General features: G+C 32.2%; 8 protein-coding genes across 9 annotated transcripts in view; 4 read left to right on the top strand and 4 right to left on the bottom strand.

Moving 5' to 3' along the window:
- Positions 1-973, top strand: part of LOAG_18572 (hypothetical protein) — a 2,400-nt gene extending 1,427 nt beyond the window's left edge. The window contains exon 4 of the mRNA XM_020451234.1: positions 225-973. Within this exon, the coding sequence (XP_020305002.1) occupies positions 225-409 (185 nt within the window). The 3' untranslated portion in view covers positions 410-973. The remainder of the gene's footprint in view (positions 1-224) is intronic.
- Positions 974-2,077: 1,104 nt separating this feature from the next.
- Positions 2,078-3,416, top strand: LOAG_04024 (hypothetical protein; the record flags this gene model as incomplete). The annotated part of the gene is made up of 4 exons (XM_020446487.1): positions 2,078-2,095; positions 2,393-2,497; positions 2,679-2,766; positions 3,325-3,416. 4 exons carry the CDS (start codon positions 2,078-2,080, stop codon positions 3,414-3,416), a joined length of 303 nt encoding a protein of 100 aa, XP_020303181.1.
- A 700-nt stretch (positions 3,417-4,116) lies between these two features.
- Positions 4,117-7,902, top strand: LOAG_04023 (hypothetical protein; the record flags this gene model as incomplete). Its single annotated transcript, XM_003139560.2, has 11 exons — positions 4,117-4,296; positions 4,388-4,606; positions 4,758-4,850; positions 5,212-5,430; positions 5,573-5,800; positions 5,929-6,065; positions 6,152-6,272; positions 6,673-6,759; positions 6,953-7,090; positions 7,366-7,458; positions 7,696-7,902. Exons 1-11 carry the CDS (start codon positions 4,144-4,146, stop codon positions 7,900-7,902), a joined length of 1,695 nt encoding a protein of 564 aa, XP_003139608.1. The 5' UTR covers positions 4,117-4,143.
- Positions 7,903-8,106: 204 nt separating this feature from the next.
- On the bottom strand, positions 8,107-9,282 carry LOAG_18571 (hypothetical protein). The gene is made up of 3 exons (XM_020451233.1): positions 9,221-9,282; positions 8,849-8,924; positions 8,107-8,600 (listed from the first exon to the last, which is right to left on the bottom strand). Exons 1-3 carry the CDS (start codon positions 9,227-9,229, stop codon positions 8,476-8,478), a joined length of 210 nt encoding a protein of 69 aa, XP_020305001.1. The 5' UTR covers positions 9,230-9,282; the 3' UTR covers positions 8,107-8,475.
- A 950-nt stretch (positions 9,283-10,232) lies between these two features.
- LOAG_04022 (hypothetical protein) lies at positions 10,233-12,901 on the top strand. Its single transcript, XM_020446486.1, has 4 exons — positions 10,233-10,421; positions 10,670-11,268; positions 11,895-12,193; positions 12,570-12,901. The coding sequence occupies exons 2-4, from the start codon at positions 10,887-10,889 to the stop codon at positions 12,792-12,794; spliced, it is 906 nt and encodes a 301-aa protein (XP_020303180.1). The 5' UTR covers positions 10,233-10,421; positions 10,670-10,886; the 3' UTR covers positions 12,795-12,901.
- Positions 12,902-16,239, bottom strand: LOAG_04021. 2 transcript variants are annotated; one of them, XM_020446485.1, is made up of 8 exons: positions 16,127-16,239; positions 15,833-15,922; positions 14,913-15,205; positions 14,572-14,739; positions 14,174-14,363; positions 13,530-13,774; positions 13,120-13,250; positions 12,902-13,047 (listed from the first exon to the last, which is right to left on the bottom strand). In XM_020446485.1, the coding sequence occupies exons 2-6, from the start codon at positions 15,905-15,907 to the stop codon at positions 13,595-13,597; spliced, it is 906 nt and encodes a 301-aa protein (XP_020305000.1). In that variant the 5' UTR covers positions 15,908-15,922; positions 16,127-16,239; the 3' UTR covers positions 12,902-13,047; positions 13,120-13,250; positions 13,530-13,594. The 2 variants fall into 2 exon arrangements, with proteins under 2 accessions (XP_020305000.1, XP_020303179.1); XM_020446484.1 differs by having other exon boundaries at positions 13,606-13,774.
- Positions 16,240-17,300: 1,061 nt separating this feature from the next.
- Positions 17,301-20,334, bottom strand: LOAG_04020 (hypothetical protein). The gene is made up of 7 exons (XM_003139557.2): positions 20,145-20,334; positions 19,216-19,356; positions 18,789-18,845; positions 18,471-18,634; positions 18,182-18,287; positions 17,803-18,010; positions 17,301-17,474 (listed from the first exon to the last, which is right to left on the bottom strand). The coding sequence occupies exons 1-7, from the start codon at positions 20,313-20,315 to the stop codon at positions 17,383-17,385; spliced, it is 939 nt and encodes a 312-aa protein (XP_003139605.1). The 5' UTR covers positions 20,316-20,334; the 3' UTR covers positions 17,301-17,382.
- Positions 20,335-21,149: 815 nt separating this feature from the next.
- On the bottom strand, positions 21,150-24,087 carry LOAG_04019 (lipoyl synthase). The gene is made up of 8 exons (XM_003139556.2): positions 23,981-24,087; positions 23,461-23,624; positions 22,998-23,110; positions 22,572-22,691; positions 22,202-22,457; positions 22,020-22,116; positions 21,464-21,627; positions 21,150-21,345 (listed from the first exon to the last, which is right to left on the bottom strand). Exons 1-8 carry the CDS (start codon positions 24,075-24,077, stop codon positions 21,283-21,285), a joined length of 1,074 nt encoding a protein of 357 aa, XP_003139604.1. The 5' UTR covers positions 24,078-24,087; the 3' UTR covers positions 21,150-21,282.
- Between the last annotated feature and the right edge of the window lie 402 nt (positions 24,088-24,489).

The raw sequence follows: 24,489 nt of genomic DNA, 5'->3' as shown, positions 1-24,489 counted from the left end.
ATATATATATATATATATATATATATATATATATATATATATATATATATATATATATATATATATATATATATATATATATATATATATATATATTCAATTTTACTCTTATTCTTTCCACGTGTTGGCTCTTAGATTATACATGTTAATTTCCTGTAACGGAAATGTCAGCTTCAAATTAGATAATAAATTTGATTTTCTTGAGCTGATCTATTCATTTGTAGATGTGGATTTGAAAGCTACCGCTAAATTGTTTGCTGGACGTTTTGCATGTGGTTCATCGGTAACAGCAACTGATGAAATAGTGGTGCAAGGTGATGTAAAGGATGAAATATTAGAAATAATAGGGACGAAGTGGCCATATATTGATCCGAATTTAATTGAAGATCTTGGTGATCAAAAACGTTAAGTATGAGATAACTTTAAGTGGTTTGACCAACATATTACATTCATTTCCGTTATCAGTTTGATGATTTTCTCTTCGCGTTTCTGTATTGACGCTGATGCGCGATCTTATCGGTAATAATTTAATAAATGTTATGCACAGATTTGTAAATGTTCGCTTTTTTGAATTTCCTCAAGATTCTTGATCTGAAATGCATTCTTGTGTTCATTTGACTGCTATATTATTCGGTAAATTTTATGAATTTTATGCATTTAAAAGTTATTCCACATGGTGGCTTGTTGAAATATTCTATTCTTGCCCGTGTTTGTGAGATTATTTTCAAGTGTGTAATATCTATAATTTGGAGAAGTTACAATGAAAAACATATTCATGAATGGAAGGATTTCACTTGATTCTATACTGTAATTTAGGTCTGTATTTAGATCTGCATATGGGTGCTTTCGTCTTTATATATTACCAGTATGCCGTCAAAATGGAGTGGGTAGCTTAGTTTTCTAAACCAAGAAAGGCTTTCGATCCCAACAAAGCAAGTGCAAGGATTTTCCTTGCTGACTGTAGAAGTTTCTGGGCATTTTTTATTGTTTTTAAATCCGATATGTATGTAGTATTTCCTCTTGTCTGCATGTAAAATGTAAATGTGTTGTAACCGATTTTGATTTATTAAAATTTGAAAAACTTTAACTTTCGAAAGTTTGTTGTGTGTTTTCGGGATACTACGAATTCCGAGTATTTACCTCATTTTATTTATATATTTTCCGCTTTCATCACTTATTCTATGATCGAGAATTTAAATGTATGGTATTAGAGAAAGCTACTTGGTAGAAGTATGTTTGACTTTTTTTTTGCATATCCTTTCATAAGTGTTTTATTTGAAAGTGATTTTCTTTTTCACATCTAACAACAAGGTTGAACTTACGAAGTTAGGAATTATAAAGGATGGGAATAGTTCTATTTGTTAAAGGTTTGTTAGTTGAATTATTTAAATCATTTATGGTGGTGCAGAAACAATGGGCTTCTATTTGAAGATCGATCATTTAGATTATCTGATTAGGTTTTGACTTCTATTTGAAGATCGATCATTTAGGTTATCTGATTAGGTTTTACTCTTTTCTTGCATAAAATATGTAGAAGTTACCTTTTTTTATACATTTCCGGCTAGTTTAAAAAGAATGATTAGGTAGATAACACAGCTAGATTTAGTAGGTACGTTCGGGGAAAAAAAAGGATTGTAAACTTCCTAGGAGTTCTATTGTATAATTATATCGGATGTTTTCTGGTATTGGGAGTGCCAAAAGATACTCAATGCTAAATGATTCTTATCGTCTGTATGGCGCAGTAGTATTAGAAAATCCAATTTTTGATAAAATAACTTTGACTAGATACCTAACTGCACTTTAGTTAACTTCCTAAAACGTTGTTTACGGTCTGAGAGTTATTTCTTCTTTTTCTTTAATTCCAAGATCCATTTAGTATTCTTGGTTTACGCAGTTTTGTATTCTGTAAATGTATGAATCCGGAAAGGCTAACAGTCTAGTAGCCGACAGATTGTTTCTTTTAATCATGCCTAAACATATGTTCTAATTTTTATATAGTTTCTAACTGCAGGATTCATTCATTTCCTTTGTATAATTTGTTGGGTAATGCACAAGATCTGACCAGATATCCACTTCTATGGATAGTAGTAAAATGGTTCGTTTTTTTTTCTATTATCACGTTTCTCTAGATTAGAGTTTTCTTGAGAAACTAGCTTCATGTTAATTTCTGACTGAATATGTTTTCACTGCCATAAATCCTCAATTAGTTTAATTTTTCCATTTCTTAACTGTATTAAATTTTTAGATGCGCGAAGTTCTGCCAAGTTATTAGATTATCTCTCAACGTAATCTCCTTCTCGTACCGTTTTTCATGAAAACTGATTGAATAAGAGATTTGAAATTGAGTAGAAAAAACCTGTTCCAGCATATTTTATTAGCGTAGAATTTGCAGGAACTCTTTTTCGAAATATTGCGTCGTAAAACGCATATTTTTTGCGATGTGAAGGAAAATGCAACAGTTTTGGAAATTAAGAAAATAATTGAAGGTATCCTAAAGGTAAGCATAAGCTTACTCACTCTGGTTACTTAGAGTTACTTAGATTTCGAAATCTTTTGTGAAAGAAAATTTTAATAAATGGTTTTACCTGAACTTTCATTCGGTAATTATATTTTTAGGTACCAATCAGTAAACAAATTTTAAAAAACAAACCGAAGATGGTTTCTGGCATACAATTGAGGATCGTCAAACTCTTACCGAATGCGGTTATACTCCTCAGAATTCTCGTGCCCAAGCACCGGCGCCGCTAGCACTTGTTGTTGCTAACGGTAAGGATAGAATAATTTGAAAAAAGAATTTAATTTTTAGATTATTTCATATCAGATTTTTTATGATAATTTAATCCTCTATTACATGTAAGTATATTTTCGGAAAAAAGTTCTTTCTTGTCAAGCAAGCTGCGAAATCACCAAACTTATGATGCTTCAAATTTTTAGACGAATATTACACTGCTTGTTTAGGTTTATTAGAGGCTCTTATTGGAATTATGGCGACTCTAGGTCTTTCGTGTTAATGAATAATTTGCTGATAAAACAATGAACTGAAGTGTTTTGTTTTAAAAACTAGAGAAAGGCGAAGTAGAAGGTCAATTTCGCTTAACTAACTGACTTCAGTCCTTTTTTCTTTGTTTGTTTTTGGTAGTGACCGTGCCATTTGAAGAATTGTGATAATACTTTAGGAATCAGAAATCAGGAACCTCATTGAGTGTTCGCAAATATTCTAATTTGATATTTCCGATGGGTGAATTGGACGCTTCAGCAAATGACACATATTTTTCTTTTTCGAACTTATCATAGTGATTTTACTGATACTGATTTTGATTTTAGAGGAAGAGGACGTTATCATTGAGCCGCTATCAATTCCACCACCTGTACCAGATGCAATGAGGCCTGAACAAGCCGCTACGAATGAACAATGAGCCTGTATCTTTTATAACAGATATTTTTCCATGTAAACTACAATTATGTTTTTTTATGTCTGTCATTGCCGTCTGTTTGGCTTCCAAAAGTTTATGTCAAATAAATATTTTTATCGCTTCAACGATTTTTTCTTTTTTCTTTTTTTCTTGTTACAATGTTTCCTCCATTAATAAATACTTGGGAATGTGCAAATATTATCGGAAAAGAAGTATTACTGCCTTTATAAATCTATCCCACTTTTTATTCCGTTCAGAAATCTACATTATACGTTATTGATCAACGGAAAAGATAGGGAATAGCATTCGGAAGAGGAGAAGACAAGAAGTGATTTGGTCTGTTTATGGACGGAATTTTTTCAAAAAGAAAGCTGATTTCCCGAATTTTAGTCTTTTTCTTTTCCTCTTTTTGTTGTTTAGCTAGTTTCTTGAGTTCCTTCATGTTGATCTTATGAGTGATAGATTATTTAGCTCCTGCGGTTATGAACTTAAACGGTACGTAACGTGTATTTTTGATCAATTAAAATTTATTTTCTTTTCTCAGCTAGATGAGTTTTTGTTTATCAAGCGCAATTACTCATGTCGCTTTTTGATTACTTATATGCTTTGAAAAGAAATTGATGCTATATCTCTTTTGTTGATAGTACTTCACATTTCAACGTTCCTTATAAACTCAAGGGATTTCATAAGCTTCATTATGAGTTTACAGTTATCATATTGAAACGAAAAGATGATCAAAGGGAAACGAAAATTTCGGGAAGCATTTGGAATTGATGAGAATATCTCTTCGAATTACTTCCAGCAGCATTTCGAGGAAACTTTAAATCCAACTATTGCGACTACGTTATCCGCATCAACTAGTGAACCGAAGCGTATTGTTCTGGTTTGTTTTTGTATATAATTTATTGCTTAAAATTTAGGATTAATTTAATGAGGATTTGTAAATCATCATATATGTGGTGTATTTTTTACAGGAGGATCTTGGAATGGGTTTATTCCAGCAGCGTTATTTTATGCTGGATGATAATATTTTAAAACAAGAGGGAATTGGAAATTTTGGTTTTAATTTGAAATTATTGAAAAATTTCGAAATTCTTAATGGAAATCCGATGAGCAGCGCGCAACTATCATTGTATACTATTATCGGCAGATATATTGATCTTTGTGCAACAGGATTAAAAATCGATTGCACAGTACTGCTTCTGCATTACTTTTAATAATTATCATTCCCTCAAGTCAATATATATGCAAGATAAATTGGAAGGAAATTTCCTGCTTAATTTTCATCTTTTGGACATAAAGTTTGAATCGTAATTTTAAATTATAAATTTGAGAACAATTTAGCCGTTGTATTGTTTGCATGCAATCAATCATATTACGCAAACACGAAATACTATAATAAAGAATAAGCAGTTTCTGCAAGAGCGTCGCGAAAAGGTGATTTCTTTTTTGTTTTCCGATTAAATTATTATTTTCAATTAGTCATTTGCGAACCATTCATAATTTTTATTCTACTATAGTGACAGATAAGATAATCTTCGTTCATTTCATCGAACAAGCATGAGGTAGTAATATATGTTTTTGATCTGATCTCATGCACTTGCACCACTTGCAGAATCTCACTATAACTGCTTTAACTACTTCTTTGAAATTGAGTTAAGAGAGAGAAATGAGCACTTATCCACGTTGTTTTATATTTTCACCATATATTCTGTCAGATTTGTTTCTCACCTAACCATGTTTTGGTGGGATATTTTTAATTAACCACTGTTTTTCGAAGTTTGAATTTCAAGTTCAGGGGACGCTCACCGAAGATGATATTGAAATGACACGTGATCAGGGATTATCTCGGCCCAAAGTGTTGATTATTTGTCCGATGAAAAAGGATGTCTTTCCAATTATTGAAAACTTCCGGATGCTGATATTTGGTAATTCAGACAAACCGTTTATTTCTAATTATCGGCGTTTCAAAACGGAATTTGGTGATACAGGATTCAAAATATCGGAAAAAAGAAAGGTAAAGCTTTCAAAGTATCTCCACCAGTTTCGTGTCTTTGCCCGTATTTTAATTCTGGCAAAATTTTTCTTATTCACGAATGTGTTTTGTTTTGCTCCATTCTTTTAATATGCCTATTATTTAATAGCTGGAAGGTCTTCAGGTCCCTGCTGATTACCGGAAACTTATGAGTGGAAATATTGATGATTGCTTCCGGATTGGTGTTGCACTTGCAAAAAAAAGTTTGAAACTTTACACGGCGTTTGATGAATCGGATATTTTAATCGCTTCACCACTGGGTTTACGGATGATTGTAGGTGAAGGTGGTGAAAATAACGCGGAACGAGAAACGGACTTCTTAGCCTCTATAGAAGTGTTAATCATTGATAAGGTAAATTCTTTTTTTTTTTTCTTAAATGTGAGAATCTCCACATCAGTGAAACATCAAGTGTTGAATAATTCCATATTTTCTTGCTTGAAATTAATGTCATTTAAAGAAAGATCGTCAAAAAAATTTAGGCTGACATATTACTAATGCAAAATTGGGAGCATTTATTGAATGTTGTCAGCAGTTTACATATACAACCGAAGAAACTCACAGTTGATATATCACGAGTTCGACGTTGGAGCCTTGAGCAATACTCCAAATTTTACAGGTTTGCTGTTTTTTTGAGATTTTTGAAAATATTTTTATGTGTGTCGAATAAAATTTATCAAAATAAGGAATAATTTATATTGTTAGACAAACGGTGCTGATATCAGAAGAACGTCGTGCGGAATGTGATGCATTATTTGCTCTTTATTGCGGTAATTTTGCTGGATTTGTCAAGTTACTTACACCAAGCAAAGGATTGCTAGATAATGTTTTTTTTCCTTTTATTTGCTCTTTATTTTTTCTTTTTTTGATCAGAAATAAACTAAAACTTGAAGGATTATTGTAAACTTGAGAAATGATGAAATCAATTTCATCATTCGCTTGAATGATGAAATTGATTTCATCATTTCTCAAGTCAGCTTACAGAGTGTAACTTTTATCTCCTTAATTTCTTTCCCTCGATTTGATATCTAATTTGATTCCACTTTCTAATCACCAGCATTCCGTCCATCGGCATATGTATCAGTTAGGGTATAAAAAAGTGCTCTTCCCTTTAAAGGAAAGTTTCTTGTATCACAGATGTGAAATAAAGCATAAAATCCCAAATTAGTTCTAATTTTTTATTATACGATAATTGACACTGTTATCAAAAATTTTGGTGATTTTAGATAGAAATTCCGTACTGCCAAGAACTGCAACGGATCGATGTTGACATGGCAGAAAATCAATCTGATATCCGATTTAAATTTTTCAAGGTATTTTGTTCATAATTAATAAACGTGTGAACTTTTAGAAATTAATGGATTGGTCGATTTTTTATGAAGGGGAATTCAATCTTTGTTTTACTAAAAGGTATATGGATACACATATGCATCGATATACAAATATGATAGGAACAGATGGCGAAAATTGATACCATCTTCAAAATAGATACTAATGACCTTTCAGGAAAAGATTCTGCCGAAGTGTGAATTAGGTACAGTTATCTTTATCCCGTCATATTTTGACTTCGTGAGGATTCGGAATTATCTGAAAAATGAAAACGAAAGTTTTGTCCAACTTCATGAGTATGCAAAGGAAGGGAAGGTCAGTTTATATTATGTTTTCTGCTCGTTTCTTTTTCAGAAGGAATAAATTATCAGACAGCAGGAAAAAGCGTATGATTACCTTCATTTGTCTTTACTATATTCTGAGCTGCTGTTGCCTTCGCTTCTGAAGCTATTGTAAGATCATTTTCGGCCCGCTGTTATTAAACAGTTTAGTTGGTGCTTCATTCATATGAGAGGAACTTGGTTTTTCCTTGAAGAGTTGGTTTGTCGATGGGGAAATTACATTTTTTAAAATACCATCGGAATCTGCAGGTAGCAAAAGCGCGGGCGTTATTCTACATGAAGGAAAAGAAATTTATGCTTATAACAGAACGTTTTTATTTTTATCGACGTTACAGCATTAAGGTATTCTTTGACTTCTTTGACTTTTAACTCTTTGATTCTTTGACTTCTTCACTTTTCTCTAACTTCTTTATTTCGGAAGAAAGAGAATGAGATGTGAATAATTCCTCCATGGAAATGTCTCTAGCAGCCACTTTTAGGTTCAGCCATTTCGTTGAGACTAAATGCTTTCCTGATTTCCAATTCTTACATCTTTAAAGTGCTTTCAGATCTCTTCTAATTTTTTCCTCTTTTTTTCAGGGTATCAAGTCGCTCACTTTTTATCAACCTCCGGCGCAATCCAAATTTTACCACGAAATGATTAACCGGACGGACTGCAATTATGCTTATGTTCGTGTGCTATATACAAAGTTTGATTTTCTTCGTATGGCTCATATATTCGGTGATAATTGCATACGGCAGATAATGTCTTCCACAAAAACAACGCATGTTTTGGTAAGCCGATAAAGACTAAGTGTTGAAATAAAACTTCAGTTTAATATGTCCAACTCTAATCAGACCTAACATCTTATTCTATACTCGAATAGGCAGTAATATATTAATTTGGATAGAGATAAAAATGGAGGTTAAACCACTGTTTCATCCCAACAAATGTGCGGAATAATTAGCACATGGTAATCAAATTAAGATTTAACCGAAATGATGATAAATACGGATAAATAAAGTGAAATTGTTGGGAATGATAAATGAAACCCTCCTTTTCAAGCATCGAAATCTAAAGATAGTGACATAATATTCAGACGAACTCTACGTTAATGGCAGAAATGAACGAAACTAAGAAAGCTTTAAAAATAGTATCACAGAAAACACATAACTGCGAAAACCGGAATGAAATGTCATGCTGAAAATGATGAAATAACTAGGAATGCTAATCAATATATGGTGACGTGAAAAAATTTGCCAGAATGGGTTAATGGACTTTCCTGTTCTAGAAACTTCATTTATCTTGGTCCTTTGTTTTTGATACAAAGAACTATTAAAATTCTCTAAATGAAGCTTCAGTTGGTGGATGAGCGCTCGTCAACAAATCTGCTTGCATTCTTTACCAGTTTTCTGCAATACTGCAAGTATCGAGTCAGCGGATAGTGTAGTCGTAACAATGACACGCTGGGTTTCTAGATTAATCTGTACATCCGATATATCAGCTGCAATAAAATGCAGGAAATTGAGAACAAAGAAAAAGGCAATTTTAGAAAAGAAACACTTGTTGACCCAAAATGAGACCATCAGTTTTCGATATTCATAATTTCGATGATATTGATCCGTCTAAAAGTAGGCTTATTGATGAGGTATTTCGGCCAAGTAGTAAAGTAGAAGCGAATAAAATAATACTGAAGTATTCAAATCTCCTTCAAATTTGAAAAGTTCCATCAGTGAAGAATGAATGATATACCTCCTAATTTCGACAATACTTTCCTCACTGCATTTGCGCACCCATCACAGGTCATGCTCAATTCAAATGTATATGTCTGAAATTCAGATGAAACGCAACAAGTTAACCTGAGAAATAGTTTAATACCGATAATATAACCTGTAGCATCGAATCATCCTTGCTCAATATCTGTAGTGAAGGAAGATTCAAAAAGCTGGATTTCCCAATGTGTGTCAACAAGTGCTTCATTCACGACAAACTTGTTTGGAATAGCACCTCACATGGTTCAAATCAACTCAAATCAAATGCCAAATGTTTCGGGATTTTGAATCCGGCTTATCCGGTGAAATATGGACTCTTAAGCTTTTACTAGAATAAAACGCAAAATCTCACGTTAGACATATAAGTAGTATTCTTCAAGTTGAAATATAAGTAACACCAAGCCAATACTGAAAAACCAAAGTACAGTGTATGATTAAAAGTATTTCAGAATAAAATTTTTCCCACATCTGCATAAAGTTTCCCACATCTTAAGCGGACTGCTCCGTTCAATTCTGAATAACTTCAATCGATCAGACAAAACTGTCGCAACAGACAAATTTAAATAAAGTTTAAAATAATCTGACAGAAAGAAGTTTAAAAGCTAAGATCAAGTACCAGAACCAATCAATAAATAGATGGTCAGGATTTGACAAACGATTATAGATGAAAATCAAAGGGCAAAAGGCAAAAGTTCAATGTCCAAGAATCACATAGATGTGTGGAACATTTACGATTTTTATTTGTGGATCGTTGAGTTGAATTAAGAAAGACCAAAATCCTGAACGGCACAGCAATTTTAGGAAGAAAAATAATATTTAGATTTTAACTCATAATGCTTAATTTGATTACTGCAGCCTTGATATGTGCCCCTAAAGACCTATGAGACTAATTAAGCAACTGAACATTTAAATATTGGCATCAAGATTTCACAATATAATATCTCCTAACAAAACGGTTCTCCGGAAAATGGGAGAAACTCTTGGAAAGTATGATAACTTTCCGGAAAACGTATTTTACGGACACCAAACACCACATCAGCAGCATCATACAATCTAATGTATGTATGCCCCACAAGGTACTTCCTTCATTTCATGTTTCACAGCATGCAATAGTCATGCGACAATTTACATCTGGGTTTCCCGCCGTCCACTTTTCATAGCCTCGCAGCTGCCCGGTGTTCGGTTTCCCGGATGGCTTCAGATTCTATCCTCATTTGGAGATTCTTGGGACATATGGGGTCTGGTGAGCTTCTGATTGTTAAATGGATTCATTAATCAGTTTTTCCATCATTTTACTTTTTTGTCGGTCTTGGAAATGGTAAAATTTGATAGCACTAATCGGTTTCGTCAGTCATCAGTACGCTTTCTAGACACCCTTGTTTCATTCGCTGTGAACCGTCCAACCGTTTGAAAGTGTTATGTCTGGTGAAACTGGCGGACATACTATACAGCAGTTAGCTTCTAATCAATCATCAACTACCGCAACACTTCCCCAATATTCGGTTCCGGCTGCGCAAGTATCGGGAGCATCAAAATACACCCAGTTATTGAGTGTTCGTTGCTTGTCATTTATTAAATTTCTAAATCCCAAATTTGTGATTGCGACTATTTCTTTCTTGACGAACTATTCGGAATTGAAAAAATTATATTATTGCCATTTAAAATAAACAAGTTTATTCCATTCCCCTCCTATTTGTGACTTATGAGGAACTGAAGTAGACTGTGAAACCACTAGTTGTTTTCATTTACTATCGACTTTCGCCTGGTATATTGAATTACCTAAATTTCACATATTTTTCAGGTGATTGAAGAACTGGGAAAAGATATCCGACCATCGTATACAAACAATAAAATTTGTTCGGAACGTTTGAAGCGAAATATCATCCGTGCTCGAATCCTTGTACGAGAATGTCTAATAGAGACTGATCGATGCGCTCGACAGCAATAATTTGTTACAAGTTTTGGGATTATACCAACCCTTAAACTAAATCTTTAGATTTCGAAATTTTGGTATCAATATGCAGTCCCGCTCACTCGTCCTTCATGAAAAACCCGCTGCTCTGGAATTCACAGAGAAGAAATCACTGAAATGTATCGTTGCAACTTATCAGCTACATGATGATAATACTCATTCCGGTAGCATATATAAATTGCACGGAAACAAAGTGGATAAGCTAATCGTTTTACCTGGAGGAATTTTTCGTTTTGCTGTACAACCCGATGGACACATCATTTCTACTTTGACAACTGGATCAATTGGTGTGGTCAGCAGTGATTTAGACGCTGTGCATGTTCTACCAGTGACTGAAAAGGGATTTCTACTTGCGCTTGCAATCTGCGGAAGTTCTGCGCTCTGCTCCGATGTTAGTGGAACAGTGCATGTTATCAATTTAGAAACGGGTATTTTTTCCAATATTAAAGCTTGAGTTTTGAAGTTTTGGGAATTGAAATAGCATTTTCCAAATTTAATTAAATCTGAAATCTTCTATTGTCACTGGATATCTGTGCTTATTTATCAAGCGTGAATTATTTCTTAAGAATAGAAATAAGTCAATGCCGTATGTAAAAATATTTTAAAATATCACTGTATTGGGTTTCATCTTCAACCATAAAAGTGTATATTGGAACAGTAAACATTTAATGGCAAGGCATAACAATATTTCAGTATACCCAATAGAAAATAGTAAGAGCACAAAACGAAAAAGTTTCCAACGTTGAAGTGCTAGTTTCTTCAGGAAGATATATTCTATGAATCGTAAGTTAACACATAACAAGAAGTACTTTACTAAGATCAGTTATTCAGATTGCCATAACTAATTCAAGCTATGTAGATCGTCGACTTGGATTTTTGGCTAGATTTCTGTTAGGGATTAACTGGCACAGTGATTAATTAATACAAATAATTTATCTATTTGCATACTGTTCCTTACAGTCTCCAAGCAAGGATAGTCGAGTGGTATTAGCACCTCTCCATTTATCTTCAAGTTTTCTATGTCTTAAATTTTTTCTGTATCCTCCATTTTCAGGAAACATTTCTTCCTCCTTTCTGGGACATACTTCGCCATATACCGATGAACCGTGTGAGGTTTGGACAACGCTCTGGCTCGACACCAATTGCATCCTATCGGGTGGCGAAGATAATTTACTAAAACTATGGGATTTGCGGTCAGATACAAAACAACCAATCAGTGTTAACAAGACACATCAGTGCGGTGTCATTTCTCTTCATACGGAAAATTCGAAGTACATTATAAGTGGTTCTTATGATGATCACCTACGTCGTATCGATCTCAGAAATTTCGCTCAATACATTCTTGACAAAAAGGTCTATTTTCCAAATTGATTTCTGTTTTCGACATTTTTAAACGTAATATGAATTCACAGTTTTGTCATAAAGATAGCTAAAAGAGTGAGATGTAGCTGGTAGAAGGTTATGTCTTGTAATTTAGAATTTTATGTGACCCTCAAATTGGACTAGAAATTAAAACTTACTTTTTAAAATTCTTTTAGTTAACTGCACCCAAAAAATATTACTTAAAGAAAATTTGGATCTCGAATTGTACGATTCATCGAGTTGTAGAATTATTCTGTCGATTTATTTCAGTTTAAAGTCTTAAACAGAGGAAAACAAATACTTAGAAATAAAATTAAAATTAATAGTATATGACTAACGGATAAAAAGTACCACTTCACTTTTTTAGATGAATGGTAGTGTATGGAGCATACGTATTGCTGATGAAAATTCCTATATTGTCTCTTGCATGTACGGTGGTTGGACAATGATCAAGAAAAAGAATTTTGATATTCTTCAGGAAAACAAAGAACTAGGCGAGAAATTATTATACGATGCGGATTTCTCACCACAAGCTTCCGTCATCGCTTCCTGCACTTTCAATAATTATACCGTAAATTTCGAAACGATATAAATGTTGATTACTGTGAAAGCTCATAGTTTGGGTAATTTATAAATTATACAGGATCTGATTCCACTATCATCCTGTTTGGTTACATGTATAAAATCAAGATCATATTAGCCTTTCTTTTTCAGCATTTCATTTTGCATGGTAGTAGAAAAAACTTACAACCTTAGCCCTTCTACATAAATTAAACAACAATGGAAGCAGTTGCAGCTGGACTTGGTAGTGTAAGAGCCGCATTATGTGGACTGCATGGGAAAACCTGAAATTCAGTCGGATTATATGAAAATTCAGTGTATCCATTGGAAATTTGATGGTTCAAAATAACACTAACCTTGATATCCAAATCCCATACCATAGTTTCTATGTTAACATTTGTGGGTGCTTGCCAAAGACCTTCTTCCACTTCTTCATTAAAATCATTACATGTCACGAATTCGAAATGGAGGCGCCATTTCAAATGTACTAAAAAATATACCAAAGCGGACAATAGACTATGGAAAAAGTATCACAATAAAAGAATAAATCAAAATTTCCACAAACCGTATAAACAGATGAGTGTATATGACTTGCGTAAACAAACAGACTCTAATACGAAGAACCAAAATATAACTCAGGAGATAGTTTTCATCCCTACTAATTTTCACTTCTCAACTTTAATTTTACCAATTATAAGTATGGACCAATTACAAGTATGGAACTTATATAAATGAGAAGTGCTGATATGAAGACAGCTTTGCATACCAAGTAGCAGTTGATAGATACACTTTGAACGAAAATTTCAAATTTCAAAATCCTCAATCGTTCCTTCAAAACTTGCCCGTATCGGTATAGAAAGTGGATGTTGCAGAGAGTGGTATATGCAATCGTATTGTTGCTTCGGTCCAATATGCACAAACAGTGTGCTCAGTCATATGGGTGGTTACAAATGTATGTGAACGCCACTCATCGTTTACCAAGTTTTCAACTGATTGTAAACTGACAACAAACTGAAATTAATTTGAACAAATAACAAACTGAGGTGTGTATATACACAATCATGTCAGATATGTCAATTCTGATTTGTTAGTTCAGGATAAGTTAATTAACCTCCTCTACATTTATGAGTAATGTTCCTCTCGAATCAATGAGGAAAACACTTGGAAGAACAATGAATCAAAAAAGTAATGAGATGATATGATCGCCTGTTTGAAGCCTCACTAATTGTCTTGCTAACAATATTCCATTTTTTCATTTGTAATTAATAAGTTGTGCGCATGATCACACTCCTCAATTTCAGTGTGACATCAAACTCAAAAACTCACCCTGGAATTTTTAAATAATTAGAAAAGATAACTATATTAAACGTATTTGTAATATTTTCTCTGACAGAATGTAAAGCTACAAACCTGAAGGCATCGTACAGTACAACTATCGAAATTGAACCTTCCAATGACATCTTCTCCTAGTTTGTACGCTTTTTTATTAAGTGAAAAACTGGCAACTCGACCGGATGCATTTGTTATATTGTAACTGTAAGATCCATGAGGTGCTGTTAGACAATCGGCTGCTTCCACAGCCAAATCAACAATTGATGGTCTGCAAGGAAGAATTATTTGAAAAGATCAAATTGCAACTAATTTAAGCAAAAAAAGAAACCGAATTACTTGTAATTAAATGTGCAGGGATTTTCAATGAAAAATGTTTCGAGCATGAAAACCTTGCAAATAATCCATCTCATAGTTTAAAAAAAAAAAAAAAAACAAGCATACCACTCAATCCTAAGTTAATTTAACAAGATAGTTACCCAACACTGTGATTGCTGATGAAAGGGTTCACAAGCGTCGGTGAAGACGGTAACGTTAATCCAAGGTCAGACTGTATGATTCGCAGTGGAACATGTATCAGTTTGATCGGTGATTTAACATGTTGCACGCCAAGTGTCAATTTATAAACATAACGCACAAGATGTCCTCTAAAAGCACATAAACATTCATATGATAGAGAGTAAGTTTACGAAAAATCTATTCTTTATGTGAACTAAGGCAAAGTAGTATATATTGTAGAAGATATCGTAGAAAAAAGTACTTTTAGGGAGTAAATAAGAGAAGCTTGTAAAAAAAAAAAAACAACGATGTCAGAACAAACTTGAATGATGGCGGTATGGAATCCAATGGTAATTGCTGCGTACATTCAAAACTACGACTTTCACCAACATTTAGTACCAGTTCACAAAACAAAATAACCGGTCGGCAAGAAAATACAGTAAAAGCGGATCGTGACATTGCGGTTGTCCCGATCGTTTGCGATTTTTCTTCCGTTGAACTTTTTCTTGATGAGGGAACATCAGCTTTATTGGCTCTGACAATCCGTTCACACTGCACATGAACGCTTCCCCACGCCAAAGATTCCTCATCATTACCAATATTTTGCATTATTACCTAGAACAACGACTTGGTATTAAGAGTTACACTTAAAAGAAAGTAATTTAGAGAAAATCGTAATAAATTCCGAGGACTTTTTACAAGAAAAAGTCCGGAAAATCAGAAAAAGCTTCAGAAAATCAGTTTACTAGAAAGAAAACTGTTGCTTAAAAATGAATCCTAATAAATATTAACCAAATGTTTTTATTATTTTACCTATTATTTAAGCTGACACCTGTAGGTCTAACCAAGTCTAAATAATAGGAGAAATGATAAAATATTTGCTTCACATGAATATTCGCTCATTTAGCCTAATATGGTCAGGACTAAAAAAAAACTGTTGTAATAGTTCCCAACTGTTCAAGTTAGAAGGGAGGAACTCAAAATGGATAATGATTATTTGAAGTTTTCGAGATGATTAGTCATGATAATGAACTGAACAGCAAAATCTAAGAAAAAAATTTAAAAAAGAAAAATTTGAAAAAAAAAATTTTAAGCTAATTCAATGTTTTGTTGTAGATCTAACATTAACTCGATTCTTTCATTTACACCAATAATAGATCACATATTAAAGAAACATAATGTAGCAGTGTAAATAAAGGAATTATTTTTATTGCAATCAGTAAAGAAATACGTAAAAAAAACCTTGCATTGTATAGCTTCCCCAGCAAGATACACCGCGGATTCACGATCCAATTTTGCTACTATTTTAATCGGCATGTTTTAATAACAAACCTGTAATAAAATGAAAATATCACTGAGCGCACTTGTATAACTTGCGAACAATAATTATTATCTCGCAAACAAAAAGAAAAAAAAAAAGAAAACTGAAATGAGATTTCTCATAAATAAATCACTTTAATTCCTTCTAGCTCGAATTATCTAACTTTAGATTGACCAATTCATTCAATACGAAAACGTAGTGCTATAAACACTTACCTTAAACACAATGCTGACTTTTCGAGTGAATCAGGTAGGCAACCTATGGAACTTGTAAATCATATAATCATTCTTATTCCTTTTCTTCCTCTTTTATTCATCATACTGCAAATACATCACCTATTATATTTCAGAATTTCTTTTCCTAAGGAATCACTAATTTCAGAATCTTGAAAAATCAATTTTATCCCAAATTCGAATGACTTTCCTCAACTACTAAAATAATTCAAAATCCGCTTTTAGCACTATCTTATTATTAATTATTAAGCTATATCTGTGACAAAAATCTATTTGTGTTTTTATCTGGAAAAAAAATGACAAAATAAAAAATTGCATAAATTAAAATTAAAGTATAAATTTGTACGACGAAGAAAACTTCATAATGTATATTGAATTATGGAAAATAATGAACCACAATTACAAATGTTTATCTGGTAAATAATAAATATATGATTTAAATGCAATTTAATAAAAGACTTCATATCAATTCAACAGTGATATCAAAATAGGGTATTACTCTTCACTGACATTAAAATGTGAGCATATTAATTTAAAAGAATATTCCTACATAGAAAAGAATTTGCCTGAAGCATGAACAATAATTAGAAGACGAATTAAATCAATCAAAAAACAGCCATTACGAGATTCCTTCAAAAAGCTAATGTTCGTTTACATCTAACATATGTGCAGATGTGCCATCAACATGAGATCATCATCATTCATTTTCGATAATAAAGCATAAAAATATTTTCAGTAGATTAAATACTTCACAAACAATAATTACAAGAGAGACATTTCAAAGGTTATATTAATTAACTTGTTCGGAAAATTGACAATTTAATTAGTCCAGGAAACCGATAAACAATATACTGAAATTTCTTTTCAAAACTCTGTCCTAAACCAGAAATCTGTGGATAAATAATTTACAAAAACAATAATTCAAACTATATGTTCCGATATATTATGAAGCAAATCATTTAGTTAAGCTTGAACAATTTCAAATTCAATTCAATCTAATATTCGAGAAACACATTAACAAACACGTCTAACGGGATGCTAATGTGAGAAAGGCAAGAAATGTTGTACCATAATCAGCAAATGTAAAGCATTTGATATCCTGGGAAAGTTATACTTTCAGGAAAGAATCAGCTCATAGTAAATGAAAAGATAAAACAGTATCGATTGTATATTTCATTGCATTAAATGCATAATAGAGCTAAAGTTAGATAAATTACGAATCAACCAGAAAGAGATCATTAACGTAAAACACATGACTGACATGTACATTCAGTTACTAAATGCCTAAAATATGCCATGAGTCGGACAGCATCTTCGTAAGCATCGCCAGCTAAAAAAAAAAAAAAATGACATCACCATTATTATTTTTTAGAAAAATTCAGGAAATTTCTCAATTATATAAGTTCTGCTATTAAAGTGCATGCAGCAGAACAACTGATAATAAAACAACAATTCTGAAAAATTTAACATGAATATTTTAAAATGAAATGTTAATTACTACCTTCCAAACTTCAACGAATCAAAAACCCTTGCACCATTACTAAAGATTTTTAAAAATTGGAAATTTCCTGGGAAAAAATCCTAAAAAAATTTCGAAGATTTTCTCCAAAAGTTTTGAAATCTTACAAAAAGTCATATAATAAAATCAAAAAGCATACTTCCAGTTGATTCAGCAAATGTAGCTGATGGTGGTAAAGCATTTGCTGTTAAAAGAGAAGTAGATGATAACCGATTCGAGCCTATAGCAACCGAAGTTTCGGAAAGAGAAACAGAGCTCGAACGTGAATCAACAGCTGGATTTATTTGTTTCGTCGACTGCATATTATTATTCTGGGTCAAATTAGTCGTTGCCCATGTCGTAGTTTGCTAAAATCATGATAAATACATAGTAAAATACTAAAAATCAAACTTAACTATCTGGAGTAACTATTACAGCATCTCGTTAAGTTGTTAAGCAACTAGCTAATAACTCGATTAATTAATCGATTGGTACTAACTCGTTCAGAAGAAAATCATATGAACCAAATGTATATTTACCAGGCCATTAGGATGTAAATCATTGTTTGCAACATGCTTCGCCACAATATTTACTGTTGGTGTAGAGTTTTGCGATGTCTTTTTTATAACAGTTGCAGTAACCTGTCTGAAATTTCAAAACTAAAACTTTAAAACCTTCAAGAAATCCAATAGAAACATTGGATTTTGTACTGGCAAAAATTGGATAGTGCAATGAATGTATTTTGAGTGCGATATGCTTCCCAAAGTTTGATATAACCTAAAATATTGGTATTTCATAGAATTTCTTTAAGAAATTTTACGCATTTACTTGTTATTTGATGATTCAATAGGTTTTTGTTGCCGTGATGAAAAGCTCTCAAATGTAACATTTTTGTTACAAACAGCAATTGCCCTCCAACGACAATTATTTTGCTTCTGCTCAATTGCCTTATATCTTATTTGTACGCCAGTTTTAAATGCGCTACGAATATCCTGAAAACGAAGTGCATCATCTCATTTAGTAGGATAATTATTGACAAATCTTCGTAAAACCACTAAACAAATCTATGTAATTCTATTCAAAAAATTAATACTACTTTCTTTAGGAAAAAACCATAAATATTTAATAAAATGAAAGATGATTTACTTGTGTTTCAGGGCGAACAACACTTGCGGTAAAATAAACAGTATTACCATCATTTGTCTAAATGAAATTTAATGAAGTACATTTCTCACAAATACATTTTCTGGTGTTGGAAAGGTTTTAAGAACTGCAAAAAGAAGGCAAATCATATGCTCAGGTTGTAATAAAGAAAAAATTTCGAAATATTGCGACATTTAATGAAAAAAAAAAACAAAAACAATCACAATATGCTTAATTCCCTTAATCTGTTACAGGTATTGGAAATAAATGCTTCATTACCATATGTTAGGCAAAAGCACAGTTCTGAGAGGAAGAAATTTAATAATTCGTTCGGATAAAGTAATTGATTATAAACAGATAACCCACACAGACGAAGTGAAAACAAGACAAGTACATGTTTCTATTTATCCAAAGATTTATTAGAACGTACCGTAATAAAACCATATTGACCCTGATGTTCATCTACTTTGAAAAATATTCCAATACCTTCCGACATAACAGCTTTTGATTCAAATTTGACACTTTTCGCTAGAGCTTTAAAGCGAACACCAAAATTGCAATGAGGAGGTTCCTTTAAAGATATGAAACGTAACATAAGTTGAAATAATTTCAAAGCTCTGATTTAATTACAGAAAAAGAAGCAAGTAAAGTTACGAAAAAATAATGACCCAAATAAGGTGGAACAACGGTTGGACAATGAAGTTTGATGGAATATTTCTTCTTCACGACTATATGGATAGTACATTTTTTTAGAAAATTCAAATAACAACAACAGATTGCATGGGTAACATAATTTGTCCATTTCATCAACAACTAACAAATATCACATATTCCGCTTGTTGATGTCTGACAAGAAAAACATGATAATTTCATCCGAATTTTAAAAGATGAAAAGAAAGTGAAAATGAAATAGAATTGAAAACAGATGATTACCATCTAAAGATTCAAATTTCATTTATAATAAAAGGTTAGTATTCAATAGAATACGAATAATCCACATGTCGTAATTTTGGTCATTCAGACGATTAATCGTCAAGACTTCACTTAAAGTGATGTGCGTTTTGTTTATTGCTGGATAATGCTAAGTGTCACTGTAGCTGATGATGGCAGAAGATAAGGAGCGATAACTTCTCTCAGTGTCTTAGCAAGATTACAGGGTAGAGGAACAAATTATTAGCTGTAAAAATGATATGGAAACCAGGAACAAAACAATGTCATTCTATGGGAAAATTTAAACTTGGTAAAATGAAAATTTCATAAAAACTTAAATGGAACTGAAATATCGACCACTAATTGTAGGACATTAGAACAAAATTTACCGTTTGAAGGAAAAAAAAGATTCTAGCAATAATAACTTACGGCTTCATATGATTTCGCTTTGAAAGTAACCCAATCCTGCAAATCATAGCTATTTGCAAGCCATGAATCCTTAAATGCAACAATTTTACCATCCAAACCACCTTTCGACAAATGAATGAATTCATCGCCAACATATACAACACGCGCTCGACCCGTTAGTATAGTACTCATAGCGTTAGAGAGATCTAAAGAAAAAAAAGGAACATTGTTTAAAAAGCTTGGTAAAATACCTTTGGATAACTGTCGAAAAATTATTTTCAAAATCTAAACTTCAATAAATAAGAAATTCAAATATCACTTTCCAAGAAAGTGACATATTAGGCTATTTAACCTCGATCATTTTACATACCAAAACAGAGTGACTGACTGATAGAATTGATGGGTTTTTTGATATCAAAAACCTCACTACCTATTCATTCATAATTATTAATCGACTGAATTATTAATTGCTTGTTTTGGTTTGCTGCTATTCATTTCAACTATGTATTTTGATTGAAGCAACAAAAAAATTGAGAAAGAAGTATGCTGAATAATGAAACATATTTATTATTCGCTTCCATAACTTAGTACAATTAAACAGAGTTAATCGAAATGTTATTTTCATATCAGAAAGCATTTCACAATACAATCTTATATAACTCATATGAAATGAATTCCTATTTTATTATTACATACATATTCCTATTTTCCTATTACACCGAGAAACACTGCAAAACATTAATAACCAGTTTTTCGTCTAAAAAACATTTTAAAAGAGAAAAAGGTTGAAGAACATTAGAATAACAACCTAATTGGTATAAATTATTGATCACTGAAACCTACTACAGAAAATACGCGTTTAAATACCAACAGATAAGCGATTGGGAAATGTACCCTCTTCAAATTAAAGATATTTAATCAATATCTATTGTAGGGTTGGCACAGAGATTCTCCTTTAAATTGTTTAACATATAGATTTATCTTGAATTTCCTTTCCATTCAAACTCTAATTTAACTCCTTTTGCTCGAAAACTTACTTTAGTCCTTTTAATAATAAGCAGTAAATGATATATACAATATATTAATATCACTATGAGGATGAGCAAATATATAACCTACAAACACTAAAACTAGGAGCATAATATTAGCATTAGCAGCACTAGCTTTTCTGGACATCTCGTTTGCGATTCTTCACAACCTTTCCCAAAAAATATTCGCCGGCCTGGAATGAAGTCAAAGTGAAGCACATTTTCACAACCCATGTCGATCACAAATTCCTCCAAACAACGACAAAACGTAATATGATATCCTGGTGAATTACAAAATCAAAGAAAAATTACTTTGTAAGATGATCGAACGAGAGGACCACTTGCCGTATACAAAAATCCCAATTTATCTCCTACTTCTCGCCATTCCTCAAATTTTTCTGGAGTAATCCACTCTTTCACCAATAAATGTCTTTTAGTAGGTTGCATATATTGACCAAATGTAAGTGCATCCACACCTTTAAGTCAAAAATTTTCATCACTAGTTTTTTTTTTAAATAAGATATGGAAACCAAGTTTATAGACTTATTTGTTTCACTTATGCATGGTCTGCTCTTTTTGCCAAATAGTTATTAATACCTTATTTTCTGTTATAGATACGAAAATTTTGTTGTCTCGGGAAATATAAAAAGTTGCTATGCTTAAAACATATCCTCCTTTATAATGAATGCTGGGCTTTTGCAGAATCGTAATACCTCGAATTATACAACGCCATTAGAATAATTGATATCGAGTGAAATGCAAATTCAGGGTTCAATGTGGTATCTACTTTTCTGTTCCTATCCAAAACATCAATAACCTAAATCTTAATTTAAATTTCAATTCGTGGAGAAAAAAAAACAGTCCTTACCAATTTTACGTAAATCATGTAATGTTGTCAAAACTTCCTCGTCTGTTTCGCCCAAACCAAGCATTAACGAAGTTTTTGTGACAATATCTATACGAAACTGAAAATTTCACACAAACATGGAAGAAAGGAAAAACCATACTTAATAAAAACAGTCGAAAATATTATGGGTTCTAAAAACTTACTTTCTTCGCATGTTCTAGAACTTTCAATGATTGGTCATAGGTAGCTCTCGGATCTCGTACCCATGGTGTCAATCTTCTAACAGTTTCCATATTATGAGCATAAACATCTAATCCAGAAGAAGCAACCGTTTCGACAGAGCTCAATGAACCGCGAAAATCAGGAACGAGACATTCCACCAATATTTCCGGACATTCTTGTTTAAGGTGTTGCACTGTTGTTGCTATATGGGATGCACCACCATCTTCGATATCGTCTCTGGAATTTAATTTTATTAGAAGTGATGTCGAAAATTCCGATGAAAAGTAATGCTGGGATTAAAATGATGGAATGATGAAAGCTTGAAAATAAGCATGACCAGGAATCACGAACCTGTCTACAGATGTCAACACAACATACTTAATTCCCCATTCAGCAACAGCTTTAGCTGTATTTATTGGCTCTTCGGGATTGAGCGGAGGTGGTTTACGTGAGGTTTTGACGGAGCAAAATCTAAAAAACCCACGGAAAGACTAAAATTCAGGTTACAAAGAAACGGTTACTTCAATTCACGTTTTAATTTTAATAACTTGAAAAAAAAGAGAATTTTGATACGCCCATAACATTTAACTGCAAATTTTAAATGCTGTTGTTCTGAGAGATCGTTAAAATCAGACTATTACTGTCAATACCAAACCAAAGGGTAATTACATGAAATGATTGAACAACTCATGATATGCGTCGATTTCAAATGCACATTTATCTCTGTCGTGCTATTCTGAATACAACAACATGCCGCATAGAAAAAAAATAACTAACTTGCATCCTCTAGTGCATGTGTCACCCATCAGCATAATGGTCGCTGTCGATGGTGCATTCTTCGAGCCACTCCAACATTCTTCAATATTAGGACAACGAGCTTCCTCGCAAACCTATAAATTTTTGAAATTTAAGTTAGGATCATCCTCTTACCATGAGAATTACGGCTTTGGATATATTCGGAAGTAAACTGATCATAACAAAAAAAGAATCTTGGAACAAATCCCAAAATAAAAATCGTTCAAGTAGTTTGTCAAATCAAACCATTAATAAAGAGAAAGCATGCTCATTAGCTGAAGACAAGTTGTATTCAGTGAATGTTTGGTGATTCAATTAAAAATTTAATGATTGTAACTTTATAAGAGGATGATGTATGGTAAATTGAACAAAATGATAAATGATAAATTGAATTCAGAAAATTTAAAAAAACGAATATAAAACTGTAGAATATTTGATTACATACCGTTGCAAGTTTTAATTTTTTTACTTGTTTCTTCAACTGCGTGAAATTTGCATTATCCACAGAAGGTATGCTACGTTTTAGCCATGGTGGTAAACGTAATCTTTTAGCATTGGCTTCCAATTTCATCTGCATTCCATATCTTTCCATAGCATCATTCGAATTTCCTGGAAAAAAATAATGATAGCAAAAAAAAGAAAAAAAAACAACAACAAACATTCCTTGATATAAAAGATAATAAAAATAATACATTTAATTTACTCACTCAGAAACTGTATCCTTTCAAATATCCGACATATTGTTGGAATAACCAGTAAGAAAAAATGAAAAATAATCATTCACAGGTAAAGAGAATTAAAAGTAAATAATTTTTGGCGAGTAGAAAAAAAAACTTTTATACAATAAGTAAGCAATTAAGTAAATGAGTAAAAAAAAAACAAATGAATCCAACATTTCAAGATATAAGAGACGTTTGATATTACAAAAAAGTGAAGGATAAAAATAAATTCAGAAAAACAATAACCTGTTTCAATAAAATCCTGTAATGATGGACCTTCCGGAAGTGTTACACGTTTAGAGGAAAAACTGGCCCGTGATATTCTTGTCGTAAACGAGATCATATTTCTGCAATAATAGAACATTATTTAAATAATGATTAAGTAAATATTTCTAGAACAAATATAAATATTGTAAATAAGTAGCGAACATTAGAGTGAAATGAAATTACTTCAATATGATTTTAAGTTATTCAACATTTCATCAAGTTTTTCAAACTTTTCCCGAATTAATTTGCAACTCAACTGAAATATCTAATATTATATTCTCACTTTGATTATCTAAATCTCTTCCAGTTATTTCACTTTTGATTTGCAAAAGATTAAAGTATTATAATTACATTTTCAGTCTAGTTATCTCAATTTCCTCTAATTATTCTATTTTTAGCAGCACAAGACTAAAATATCTATAACTACATTTTCAGTCTAATTATTTCCCCTAATTATTTCACTTTCAGTTGCACAAGACTACAACACT

This window comes from Loa loa (genome assembly GCF_000183805.2).
Source record: "Loa loa unplaced genomic scaffold supercont3.371, whole genome shotgun sequence".
Classification (NCBI taxonomy): Eukaryota; Metazoa; Nematoda; class Chromadorea; order Rhabditida; family Onchocercidae; genus Loa; species Loa loa.
This window is presented reverse-complemented; position numbering and strand designations above follow the sequence as displayed.